This window comes from Lepidochelys kempii, chromosome 7 (genome assembly GCF_965140285.1).
Source record: "Lepidochelys kempii isolate rLepKem1 chromosome 7, rLepKem1.hap1, whole genome shotgun sequence".
In the NCBI taxonomy this organism is placed as follows: Eukaryota; Metazoa; Chordata; order Testudines; family Cheloniidae; genus Lepidochelys; species Lepidochelys kempii.
The window spans coordinates 84,883,928-84,896,952 of record NC_136386.1 but is presented as its reverse complement, the minus strand read 5'-3'; the positions used below and the strand labels follow the sequence as shown (position 1 = coordinate 84,896,952).

The window sequence follows — 13,025 nt, the reverse complement described above, 5'->3', positions numbered from 1 at the left end:
TGGAGTACCCTGAAGACCTTTAACAGGAACCAGGCTAGACAGAGTAGAGCTAGCTGGAAAATAGTCTCTCCCAGAAAAGTCTGCCTTTTCAGTGAAGTATTTTGTCCCCAGACTGAAATATTTTGATTCAACATGGTGCTGTCATGCCTCATGGGAGTTGTCATTCTCCTCTATGGGTCTTACTTTCTGGCCAAACTACATCTCCCACCACTCTTCTCCATACACCACTCTTCTCCATTCTCGATGAAGGGTGGGAGTGCACGTAGGAGTCACTAACCATGGTACATCAAAGGAGATGCAGGTCAGACAGAAAGCCTTGCCCAGTTCCATTGAGAAGAATGGGAGCATAAAGACACCTGATCTACTACTTCTGTGAGACACCACAGCAGCATTTGAATCATAAAACAGGGCTACCCCTACGTGTTTTGCTGTCCATGATGGAAAATGTTTTTGATGCCATCTTACTCCCTGCACCTGACCAGCTAAATGATGAGGTGCCTCCCCAGTTGATTTGCTACCCTGGCAATTGGCAACCTGGGCAACTGCTCTGGTACCCATGCCTAAGGTCAGACCTGTCAAAATATCAGGATTTTTTGGCCAAAAACCCAAAATGTTTTGGTTTTCAACAGAATACTGAAATTTTCTGTGGAAAGCAGACACTTGGTAAAAAATTTCATATAGACAAAACCCAATTTTCTGCTGAAAAACCTACTAAAGAGACATGGAAGAAGACAAAGTTTAAGAGCTTACTGAGTAAGATACTGCATCCAGTTTCATCCCATCATGTCATTAATACACTTGCTAAATAAAAGCATTTCACTGAAACTTGAGACTCCCTGCTTTCTTGCGAATACTACAAGCTTTAACAAAAGAAAAAAGTGAAGCTTTTAGTGAGGACTGTCCCAGGTTTTGCTGAATGCCCCAAAAATTGGGAGAAAATCTAGGAGTTGGAGATCCATGGTTGCGGTGAAGCAAGGGAAACTGACAAACTGGTGGATAAAACAGAAAGCAGCCAGGTAACCAGAACTGTAAAAAGACATCACTGGTGTGGTGTTGTCATGCCACTGAAGAGCATGAAGCGTGCTGTTAAGATGAAGGAATGATGTAGGCAGGATGACTGGGAACAGGAAGAGCATCATTAGCATGAGGTATGAGAGCCTGAGAAAAAGTCTGTTTCAACAGGAGCGCATGGGATAAGTTCCAGTTTCCAGAAACTGAGCAAACCCAGAAAGACAGAGAGAAGTCAGTGTCTTGAAAGACATGGCTGAACTGAAGGCACTAGTACCCATTAGTTGTTAGTTGGGTTGGTCTCTCAGTTTAAAAGCAGATATCAAGCAGTTCCCTAAATAAGAGGATGGAGATATAAACACCTTTTCTGTGCCCTTGGAAAAACACAAATTGGAGAAGAAAGGTGGGTCCTCCACTTGTCACTTTGCCTGTCATGGTAAGCTCTAGGGGCTTATTTTTGGATGAGCCAAGGAACTATACAGTATCTTCTAGAATAAGAAAGGTATTGGGAACAAAGTTCTAAATGAGTAGGGAAGCAAATGCTTCCATCAGGCCAAGAAAGGGTAACGGAGTGTGATGGTAATTACAAAGCCATGCACCTAAGCAGTAAGGAGAGGGTTAAGGTAGGCACTGGGAAGCAGTAAGCATCCCAGATGGAGCTCATTATGATGGCTACCTCCAGAAGGCAGAGGGCTGGCTAAGGGAAGGATGTTCTTCCTGGGAGAAGAAGATTTGATCTAGGCAACCAGCTATGCCTGTGGGGTGTTTAGAACACTTTCCACCTGCCTAAGGAGAGAAGTTGCAGGTAGTAACTAGACCCAATGAGGATTTAGTTAAAGCAAGCCAGTCCTCTGATTTAATTTTTTTAATTAGGGCTTTACCATACCATTCATTATATGTTTTTTTAAAAATCTAGACTTACTCTCAGTCAGGTTCTCTACTCTTCAAGCTGGAAGTGTAAACTGCAGCTGAAGGCAATATACTGTAGTCACTGATCAAGCTAGCACGCTAAAAAGAGAGTAACTGCAGCATGGGCAGCGGGATGGGCTAGCCACCTGAAATGGGCTCTCAGTATCTCTTACAGGCATGTACTTGGGGCAGCTAGCCCCTCTCACTGCTTGTGCCACCACAGCTAAACTCTATTTTTAGCATGCATGTATGTCTCCTTGAGCTGGCATTTATACCTCTACTTCAAAGTACCTCTGGATGGGGAGAGACCACCCAAGATAGAACTTCCAAAGGGTGCCAGAGGGAGAAGAGTGAAGGGCAGACAGTAACTTGCCAGTATCTCAGCCATATTGGTGACAGTATGTTAAAATTGCCCATGTCCTCCTTATCATCTAAGCCTAAAAGATACAAGGCCCATGCAGCGGGGCTCCTCAGGAGCATGCTGTTGAACTGATCATACCATAGTCACACTATCAGTCTGTTATGTGCTACAGAATGAAGTGAGGCTCCCATGCCTTAGAAGAAAGTATAGCGGCTCTCTTATTTCCCCTGCTAGGCATGAAGACTGATAGATGAAGGAGCAAAAAGAACAGCTGTAGAAGATGTTCAACTGTTCTTGAGGTATTTTCATTTCAATCAAGCCCAGATTTTTTATTCTTAATACTTTATTATGGTAGCGTACAAGGGTTCCATTTAGGATTGAGGTCCCACTGTGTCAAAGGTTATACAGATGGAAAAAAAAACAGTCCGTATCCTGCAGAGCTTATGTACCTTTCTGGCAGCACATAGGATGTCCAAGTATCTACACAAAGAGCCAACTTAAAAAGCATCCAAGGACACTGATAGGGGATAAAGAGAAATTAATTAAATGATAACTAGGAATCAGTTAAACCTTCTAAGAACCTGTGGTCTTCCTGGTAGGCCTAATTCCCGAACTACATGGACAATTCCCATTACTGGGTGGAAAACCATAAACTAATGACTGATGTGTGTTGAATATGAAGGACAGATGATTTACTAGATAAAATAGGGCTAAGTCAACTATATGGCCCTCTCTGATTTCATTAAGGGGTGCTGACAGTTAACTTTGAGGATATTGTTGTAAAATTTGCCTTTTTAATAGATTTGGGATTGTACATGTCCCCAGTGCTAACTGTCTAGGTCATCTATAGTGGTGGACTCTATACTCTGAATAAAGACTGCACCTGTGACATACCAGAAGATGACAGTGTTGACAGAAGTGAAAGAATAACTGGTTTCTGTACTCACTGTACACCTCCCTACAATCAGATGGGGAGGACCATGTACAATACAAAGACTGTGGTTCTCATTTTGGACAGCAGCCAAAAACTGAGCTCAGCACAGCACAGAAAAGGGCTGGAACACAGATGGCTGTGTGTCACCTCTCTACCTTACAGACTGTGGAGATGGCTGGAGACTAGAACAGTCCGTGGCAGACACAGGAATTGCCCTAACTGATGTTGTTCTACAGTGACTCTTTATGGAGCCACCCACCAGCACAGAATAGTCAGCGGGCAGTGTGGTCCAACTATGCCTCCTCACGCCCCTACCATACCACAAGGTCTTGTGATGCACTAAAGGCCAGCACAGGACAATTGTGCTGGCTCTGTGCTCCAGTGGGAAACCCTTCCTGTGACAGTCTGTAAGGGCTGCTTCCACTCCCTCTGCAGGCCCTTTATACCACCAGTGAGGTGTAAAATAGGACACTGAGAAGGCAAAAATCTAGCCCTCTGTTTACAAACAGATTGACATTTTCAAAGAGAACATTATTTCCATCCTCCTACAAAGGAACTAGTCAGCATACCAGGTTGGGGGCACAGCAGGCTGCAGTCTCTACTCCAAACAGATGACACAGGGATCTCTGCCAGAAAGCTAACCAACCTGGCAATAATTGGCACTTTTAAAATGCACAATTCATTGAAAATAAATACAAAAAAAGCTTTTGTATTATGAAAATAATTAAAGTATCCTGCTGCAAACAGTTAATTATTAACACTATTTTCTGAACCATGCACATCCCTGATGACATTATTAAGCATGCTAGCACACGCATGCCAAAGTTAAGTGAAAGAAGCCATGTTGGCCTCTGCTCTCTTTGGAAACATGGATCAGGAGATGGAGAAATCAACATTTTTCAAAATATAAATGGAACAGATTGGTAGGAAAACTAAAAACCATTCTCCAGCTGTCTTGGTAACAACCTTTTAAATGACTGAGTCCGAGAATAATGGCCTAGTGTCCCTGGTTGAAGGGCCCCTCTGTATGGGACCAACTCACACTGTGAGCAAAGCCAGACTGATTAACTCACCTAGCGAGTCTGCTCCATTCTCCACTGTTTCATTCACCTTTCTGGCAACTCTGGCTACAGCTTCCCCCATCTTTTTCTCCATGCAGGCACTGCACCCAGTCCCACCAGGGAAGCACTTCCACAGAGGAAACTGTGAATGAGGAAACAAAAACAGTGAGGGTCCAGTGTGCTAACATATCATGAAAGGGACAAGTAAAAATAGCAGTCAATGGGACAGGATTTATTCCTGGTAAAATGTTATTAATCAGAAGTAAAAATCAGGACTGCTATTAAGGGGAATCTGCTGCATTTAACCTCACAACTACTTCCCCATCTGTAAAATGAGGATAACTGTGGCACAGAGAAACTAAGTGACTTGCCCAAGGTCCCACAGGAAGTCTGTGGCAGAGGGAGAACTTCCACCCAGGTCTTCCAAGTCCTAGCCTGGCACTCAAACCATGGAACATCCTTCCTCCCCCACTTCCTTTCTACTCCACTCTGCAGTGAATAGTGAATTTTTACAACGGGTCAGATACTCCATTGCCCTGCATTTTATGTAGTCATTTACAATAGTACAAAGTAAGTGAGAAGTATTACTAAATCAGAAATAGCGGTTATTTGCATGTACTTTCCACTAATGTAAGTAACTACACTGTAACTACATAAAATACTCTGAATTTTTAATTTAATTAATGAACAGACTCCATGAACTTCAATTTTAAATCTCCCTTAATTACTCGTTACTGTCATTATTGTTGCACCATCCAAAAGACTACAAAATGAGTAAATGTATCTTTAAAATGATTAATTGCTTTGAGTTATATTCTTAAATCAAAATGGTCAGTCATGGCTATCAAAATAAAAAAAAAAGACATTTGTAGATTCTTAATATTAGACTACCTTTTGTTAAATCTATTTTTTCCAATAATTAAATACTGAATTTTCACACTAAATATAAATATGTAAATTAAAAAAATTAACACCTTTTCCCAAAACCAAAAACACCAAGCCCCACATATTGAGCCCCACATGAAGATCTGAGTTGTTCAGGATGTCAGAACTCCTAACTATATATTAAATCACAAGGACTCCCATGACCCTACAATCGTCTGAATATTTAACTGTTGGACTAGATTATCCTTTGTGCACAGGTGGCGGAAGGGTACAACAGGAAAAAGAAAAACCTGTGATACTCTCCTTAAATTCTGGAGGATTTTCTTTATTATATGCAGAGGCAGATTAGGGGTTTGTGGGGCCCTCGCCCAGAACAAGTGGGGGTCCCTCCCCATCCTTTCTATCTGCAGTGTGTCTCCCTACCCCTACTGCTCCCGCCAGGGAAATGTGATTGGGGCATGGGGGCTTTCCCAGCCCCGCCCAGCACTCCTGCCAGGGAGTCGGGTTGGGGCACGGGGGCTTGCTGGGCAGGCAGAGTGTGGCAAGCCCCGGTGCCCTAACCCGGCTCCCCAGCAGGAGCACTGAGCATGCAGAGTGGGGCAAGCCCCCACTCCCTGACAGGAGCACTGGGCAGGTGGCAGAGCCGGGGCACCCGGGCATAGGCCCCGTTGGCCTAGTGGCTAATCTGCGCCTGATTATATGTTGTCCCATTTTTGTTGTCTCACCAGGGCGGAATGTCTACTTGGTTCCCTATAGTGCGTCTTTGAAACATTCTGTGTGAATGTGTGAAAGGTAGACAAAATGAGGACATATGGCCTCATTTAAAAATTCTTAGAAGCAACCCTCATAATGAGTAGTGGAACACGAGTTATTTACACACATAAATTGAGGCCCAGAAAAAAACATACAAATAAACATGGAAAAAAGGAACCAGAGCGATAATACATGCAAATGAAACCTAGGTATATCCAGAAGAGGGACTGTTCAGTTCACTAGTCCTTACAAAAATACTTGTGTTTTCAGTAACCTGAACTTTCCAGCAATTAAGACAGCAGGCCTCTAATACCAGGCCTTCTCTGGGTTCCTCCCCATTACCTCTTTACTAGGGTTCACTTACGAAGTAGAAGGCAAAACTCTGCTTCTAACTACCTCTCCTACCACCAGCCAACTCTAAACTTCACCTGGAAGTATGCAGAAATCACTCAGTGATTGCTGAAGTCATTGGTTGAATGTCTTAGGATGCAGAGACCAGCCCTATCGCAATAACAGTTGTGCGCAGTGATGGATCGGACCGCCCTTTTTGTGAGATCACAATACTCAGAAGTTATGGGCTTGAAGCAGAAATTACTGGGTGGAATTCTATAGCCTGTGTTATGCACATCAGACTAGATTATTATAATGGTCCATTCTGGCCTTAAAATCTATTAATCTATTTTGTTTTCAAAAGGGACCTCTGGCATTTCTGTTGGCATGAATTAATAGAAAACTGGGGAGACAAAGTACAAAGAATTTTAGCTCAAAAAGAATTGTAAGAACAACAGATGAGCCAAAACGGGAAAGAAGTAGAAAAGGACCAGTCGATGCATCTAGTAACATCATGCAAAAGGCAGCAGCCTAGAATCCCAGTCTATAGCTGGTCAAGCAGCACATCTCCATGCCATGCCTCCTTTGGATGCTTTTGGTATCTTGACTAAGGAGTATGCCTAAGCCCTCCTAGACAGTGACCCAGCAGCAGTGGTCCTATATTTAGTTGACTGAGCAGTAAAAATTAAAATACTAGACTGGTGGCAGAAACCCAAGACTTCAGATCCAAGATACCTTGCCATGCAAATCTGATACTGAGTTGGGCTGCAATATTGCCTAAGCAAACCCAAGTGATATTACAACCAAATGCTGTCACAGTCTGCATTGATCCAGTACAGCTTACTTTTTCATTTATGGGGAAAACTAAGGATGATTAACAGCAATATCTGCATACATCCTACAATTACTTCACCTGCCACCCAACTATGATGAGGCAGGAAGATCCCTCCCTCCCCCCCCAGCCACAGAAGTTGGAATTTCACCCTCCCCACACTTTCATGTTCAACTTCCAATTTCCAACACCAAAATGTACAGCATGAGAAGTTATTTGTTTTCCCACTCTCGGGCAGGAGGAGAGAAGGCCACCCCCTCTCTTGCCCTCAGCGCCCTTGCAGCAGGAGCGCGCCGCTGAAATGCACAGAGCAGGAAGCAGGCTGCGTGCATTACAGTAGCCTCCTTTCATTTCCAGCGGCGGGGCTCTCAGTCTCACTGTTTCCTGGACCTGGCGGACGCAGCCCCTCGGGCGAAACGAGGGCCGACGAGTGCACGTTAGCAGCCTGCACTGAGAAGTGGAAACGCTCGGGCTGCCTTGGCAGCCCCACGCCGTCGGGGAGTTCGGCGGTATCCGCAGGCCCCATTGTGTGCGAGGGGGAGGAGGAAGCTCTTCTAATCTCTCTCTCCGGGCGAGCTGAGGGAAGAGGCGGACCATCTCTCTTACCCAGCACCAGACCCACGCTGCTGCTGCTGCTGCTGCTGCTGCTCAGCCTGAACTCCCAGCTCCGTCTGTCCGGTTTCCCCCAACCATTGTGAAGAACAGCAACAGCTGCTTCTGCAGCCACGCTGCCGGGGACAGGAAGCGGGGGAGGGAAACCCGAGGCGGGGGACCTGACAGAGAGCAGGAAAAGACCCAGAGCCAAGAAATGCAGGAGCTCTGGCAGCGGGTTAGGCACAAGGGTGAAGAAGTCGGTTCCTTAATCACGGCTCCTCGTTCCAAGGTCAACATGTTTTAGGTTTCAGAGTAACAGCCGTGTTAGTCTGTATTCGCAAAAAGAAAAGGAGTGTCTCTAAGGTGCCACAAGTACTCCTTTTCTTTTTGCAACCTGTTTTAGGGAATTCATCCAGGTAAGATTACCTTTTTTTTTTTTTTTTAGAAATGTCACCAAAATAAATAAGTGACTGTTGTACCTATTTATCTTAGGAATTATTTATTAATAATTAGAATAAGGATGGGAGTACTTGTGGCACCTTAGAGACTAACCAATTTATTTGAGCATAAGCATTGGTGAGCTACAGCTCACTTCATCGGATGCATACTATGGAAAGTGTAGAAGATCTTTTTATACACACACAAAGCATAAAAAAATACCTCCTCCCACCCCACTCTCCTGCTGGTAATAGTTTATCTAAACTGATCACTCTCCTTACAAGGTGTGTGATAATCAAGGTGGGCCATTTCCAGCACAAATCCAGGGTTTAACAAGAACGTTGGGGGGGAGGGGTGTTAGGAAAAAATAAGGAGAAATAGGTTACCTTGCATAATAACTTAGCCACTCCCAGTCTCTATTCAAGCCTAAGTTAATTGTATCCAATTTGCAAAACAATTCCAATTCAACAGTTTCTCGCTGGAGTCTGGATTTGAAGTTTTTTTGTTGTAATATAGCAACTTTCATGTCTGTAATCGCGTGACCAGAGAGATTGAAGTGTTATAATTCTTGACATCTGATTTGTGTCCATTTATTCTTTTACGTAGAGACTGTCCAGTTTGACCAACGTACATGGCAGAGGGGCATTGCTGGCACATGATGGCATATATCATATTGGTGGATGTGCAGGTGAACGAGCCTCTGATAGTGTGGCTGATGTTATTCGGCCCTGTGATGGTGTCCCCTGAATAGATATGTGGGCACAGTTGGCAACGGGCTTTGTTTCAAGGATAGGTTCCTGGGTTAGTGGTTCTGTTGTGTGGTATGTGGTTGCTGGTGAGTATTTGCTTCAGGTTGGGGGGCTGTTGTTAGGCAAGGACTGGCCTATCTCCCAGGATTTGTGAGAGTGTTGGGTCATCCTTCAGGATAGGTTGTAGATCCTTAATAATGCGTTGGAGGGGTTTTAGTTGGGGGCTGAAGGTGACGGCTAGTGGCGTTCTGTTATTTTCTTTGTTAGGCCTGGCCTGCAGTAGGTGACTTCTGGGAACTCTTCTGGCTCTATCAATCTGTTTCTTCACTTCCGCAGGTGGGTACTGTAGTTGTAAGAATGCTTGATAGAGATCTTGTAGGTGTTTGTCTCTGTCTGAGGGGTTGGAGCAAATGCGGTTGTATCGCAGAGCTTGGCTGTAGACAATGGATCGTGTGGTGTGGTCAGGGTGAAAGCTGGAGGCATGTAGGTAGGAATAGCGGTCAGTAGGTTTCCAGTATAGAGTGGTGTTTATGTGACCATCGTTTATTAGCACTGTAGTGTCCAGGAAGTGGATCTCTTGTGTGGACTGGACCAGGCTGAGGTTGATGGTGGGATGGAAATTGTTGAAATCATGGTGGAATTCCTCAAGGGCTTCTTTTCCATGGGTCCAGATGATGAAGATGTCATCATTATAGCGCAAGTAGAGTAGGGGCGTTAGGGGATGAGAGCTGAGGAAGTGTTGTTCTAAATCAGCCATAAAAATGTTGGCATACTGTGGGGCCATGAGGGTACCCATAGCAGTGCTGCTGATCTGAAGGTATACATTGTCCCCAAATGTAAAATAGTTATGGGTAAGGACAAAGTCACAAAGTTCAGCCACCGTGTTAGCCGTGACATTATCGTGATATCCTCTACAGCAAACAGGGAAAGATTAAGAATGAGCTCTCAAAAATGGATACTCTCATAAAAAACCAACCTTCCACACAAACTTCCTCATGGCTGGACTTTACTAAAACTAGACAAGCCATTTACAACACACACTTTGCTTCTCTACAAAAGAGAAAGGACACTAAACTTTCTAAACTACTACATGCCACAAGGGGCCACAGCAATGGTTCCCTCAAACCACTAAGCAATATTGTTAACCTATCCAACTATCCTCTCAGCCCAGCAGAAGCAGCTGTCCTATCTCGCGGCCTCTCCTTCTGCCCCTCCACCCCCACGAACATGTTACAGTTCTGTGGTGACCTAGAATCCTATTTTTGACGTCTCCGACTCAAGGAATATTTCCAACATACCTCTGAACAACATACTAATCCACAGAGACCTCCCTACCAACACTACAAAAGGAAGGATTCTAGGTGGACTCCTCCTGAAGGTTGAAACAGCAGACTGGACTTCTACATAGAGTGCTTCCGCCAACGTGCACGGACTGAAATTGTGGAAAAGCAGCATCACTTGCCCCATAACCTCAGCCGTGCAAAACACAATGCCATCCACAGCCTCAGAAACAACTCTGACATCATAATCAAAAAGGCTGACAAAGGAGGTGCTGTTGTCATCATGAATAGGTTGGAATATGAACAAGAGGCTGCTCGGCAGCTCTCCAACACCACTTTCTACAAGCCATTACCCTCTGATCCCACTGAGAGTTACCAAAAGAAACTACAGCATTTGCTCAAGAAACTCCCTGAAAAAGCACAAGATCAAATCCACACAGACACACCCCTGGAACTCCAACCTGGGATATTCTATCTACTACCCAAGATCCATAAACCTGGAAATCCTGGGCGCCCCATCATCTTGGGCATTGGCACCCTGACAGCAGGATTGTCTGGCTATGTAGACTCCCTCCTCAGGCCCTACGCTACCAGCACTCCCAGCTACCTTCGAGACACCACTGACTTCCTGAGGAAACTACAATCCATCGGTGATTTTCCTGTTAACACCATCCTGGCCACTATGGATGTAGAAGCCCTCTACACCAACATTCCACACAAAGATGGACTACAAGCCGTCAAGAACACTATCCCCGATAATGTCACGGCTAACCTGGTGGCTAAACTTTGTGACTTTGTCCTTACCCATAACTACTTCACATTTGGGGACAATGTATACCTTCAGATCAGCGGCACTGCTATGGGTACCCGCATGGCCCCAGAGTATGCCAACATTTTTATGGCTGACTTAGAACAACGCTTCCTCAGCTCTCATCCCCTAACGCCCCTACTCTACTTGCGCTATAATGATGACATCTTCATCATCTGGACCCATGGAAAAGAAGCCCTTGAGGAGTTCCACCATGATTTCAACAATTTCCATCCCACCATCAACCTCAGCCTGGTCCAGTCCACACAAGAGATCCACTTCCTGGACACTACAGTGCTAATAAACGATGGTCACATAAACACCACCCTATACCGGAAACCTACTGACCGCTATTCCTACCTACATGCCTCCAGCTTTCACCCTGACCACACCACACGATCCATTGTCTACAGCCAAGCTCTGCGATACAACCGCATTTGCTCCAACCCCTCAGACAGAGACAAACACCTACAAGATCTCTATCAAGCATTCTTACAACTGCAATACCCACCTGCGGAAGTGAAGAAACAGATTGATAGAGCCAGAAGAGTTCCCAGAAGTCACCTACTACAGGCCAGGCCTAACAAAGAAAATAACAGAACGCCACTAGCCGTCACCTTCAGCCCCCAACTAAAACCCTTCCAACGCATTATTAAAGATCTACAACCTATCCTGAAGGATGACCCAACACTCTCACAAATCCTGGGAGACAGGCCAGTCCTTGCCCACAGACAGCCCCCCAACCTGAAGCAAATACTCACCAGCAACCACATACCACACAACAGAACCACTAACCCAGGAACCTATCCTTGCAACAAAGCCCGTTGCCAACTGTGCCCACATATCTATTCAGGGGACACCATCACAGGGCCGAATAACATCAGCCACACTATCAGAGGCTCGTTCACCTGCACATCCACCAATATGATATATGCCATCATGTGCCAGCAATGCCCCTCTGCCATGTACATTGGTCAAACTGGACAGTCTCTACGTAAAAGAATAAATGGACACAAATCAGATGTCAAGAATTATAACATTCATAAGCCAGTCGGAGAACACTTCAATCTCTCTGGTCACGCGATTACAGACATGAAAGTCGCTATTTTACAACAAAAAAACTTCAAATCCAGACTCCAGCGAGAAACTGTTGAATTGGAATTCTTTTGCAAATTGGATACAATTAACTTAGGCTTGAATAGAGACTGGGAGTGGCTAAGTCATTATGCAAGGTAACCTATTTCCCCTTGTTTTTTCCTAACCCCCTTCCCCCCTCAGACGTTCTTGTTAAACCCTGGATTTGTGCTGGAAATGGCCCACCTTGATTATCATACACATTGTAAGGAGAGTGATCACTTTAGATAAGCTATTACCAGCAGGAGAGTGGGGTGAGAGGAGGTATTTTTTCATGCTTTGTATGTATATAAAAAGATCTTCTACACTTTCCACAGTATGCATCCGATGAAGTGAGCTATAGCTCACGAAAGCTTATGCTCAAATAAATTGGTTCGTCTCTAAGGTGCCACAAGTACTCCTTTTTGCGAATACAGACTAACACGGCTGTTACTCTGAAACCTAGAATAAGGATGTGGGCTTTGACTGGCTATAAGTCAAAAATACGTCTCAGGTCACCCCCACACTGACACATCCCTGTGATCATTAGACTGTTTTGAGATAAGTAAGATTTCGCATTTCCTAACCTGAAGCTTTAGCTTTGTTTCTGTGCAATATGCTGTCACAGGTCACACCTTCACTTCACTTCTAAAGCTCCGTGTACGTTTGGAGCTAGGGTAGGATTCCCTACTCACTAGAAATACTCAGGGTACGTCTACAGTACAAAATTATTTTGAAATTATTCTTTTATACATTCGGTCTACTGTGTCCCCACTAAAGCACGTGAATTTGGCGGATTGCGTCCACAGTACCAGGCTGCCATCGAATGTCGGAGCGGTGCACTGTGAGTAGCTATCCCACAGTTCCTGCCGTCCACGCCATCCCCACCACCCATTGGAATTCTGGGATAAGCTCCCAGTGCATGATGGGACAAAAACATTCTTGCAGGTGTTTCTGGGTGTGTGTCGTC

General features: G+C 44.8%; 1 protein-coding gene across 4 annotated transcripts in view; it reads right to left on the bottom strand.

The window, feature by feature from the left end:
• Window positions 1–13,025, bottom strand: part of LRRC20 (leucine rich repeat containing 20) — a 152,233-nt gene that overhangs the window by 86,803 nt on the left and 52,405 nt on the right. For 2 of the 4 annotated variants that reach the window (XM_073353591.2, XM_073353592.2), the window contains one exon: window positions 4,286–4,415. In XM_073353591.2, the coding sequence (XP_073209692.2) occupies window positions 4,286–4,415 (130 nt within the window). Of the gene's footprint in view, window positions 1–4,285; window positions 4,416–7,408; window positions 7,645–7,679; window positions 7,813–13,025 lie in introns of those variants that run through there. The other 2 variants (XM_073353596.2, XM_073353598.2) reach the window with 2 other exon arrangements.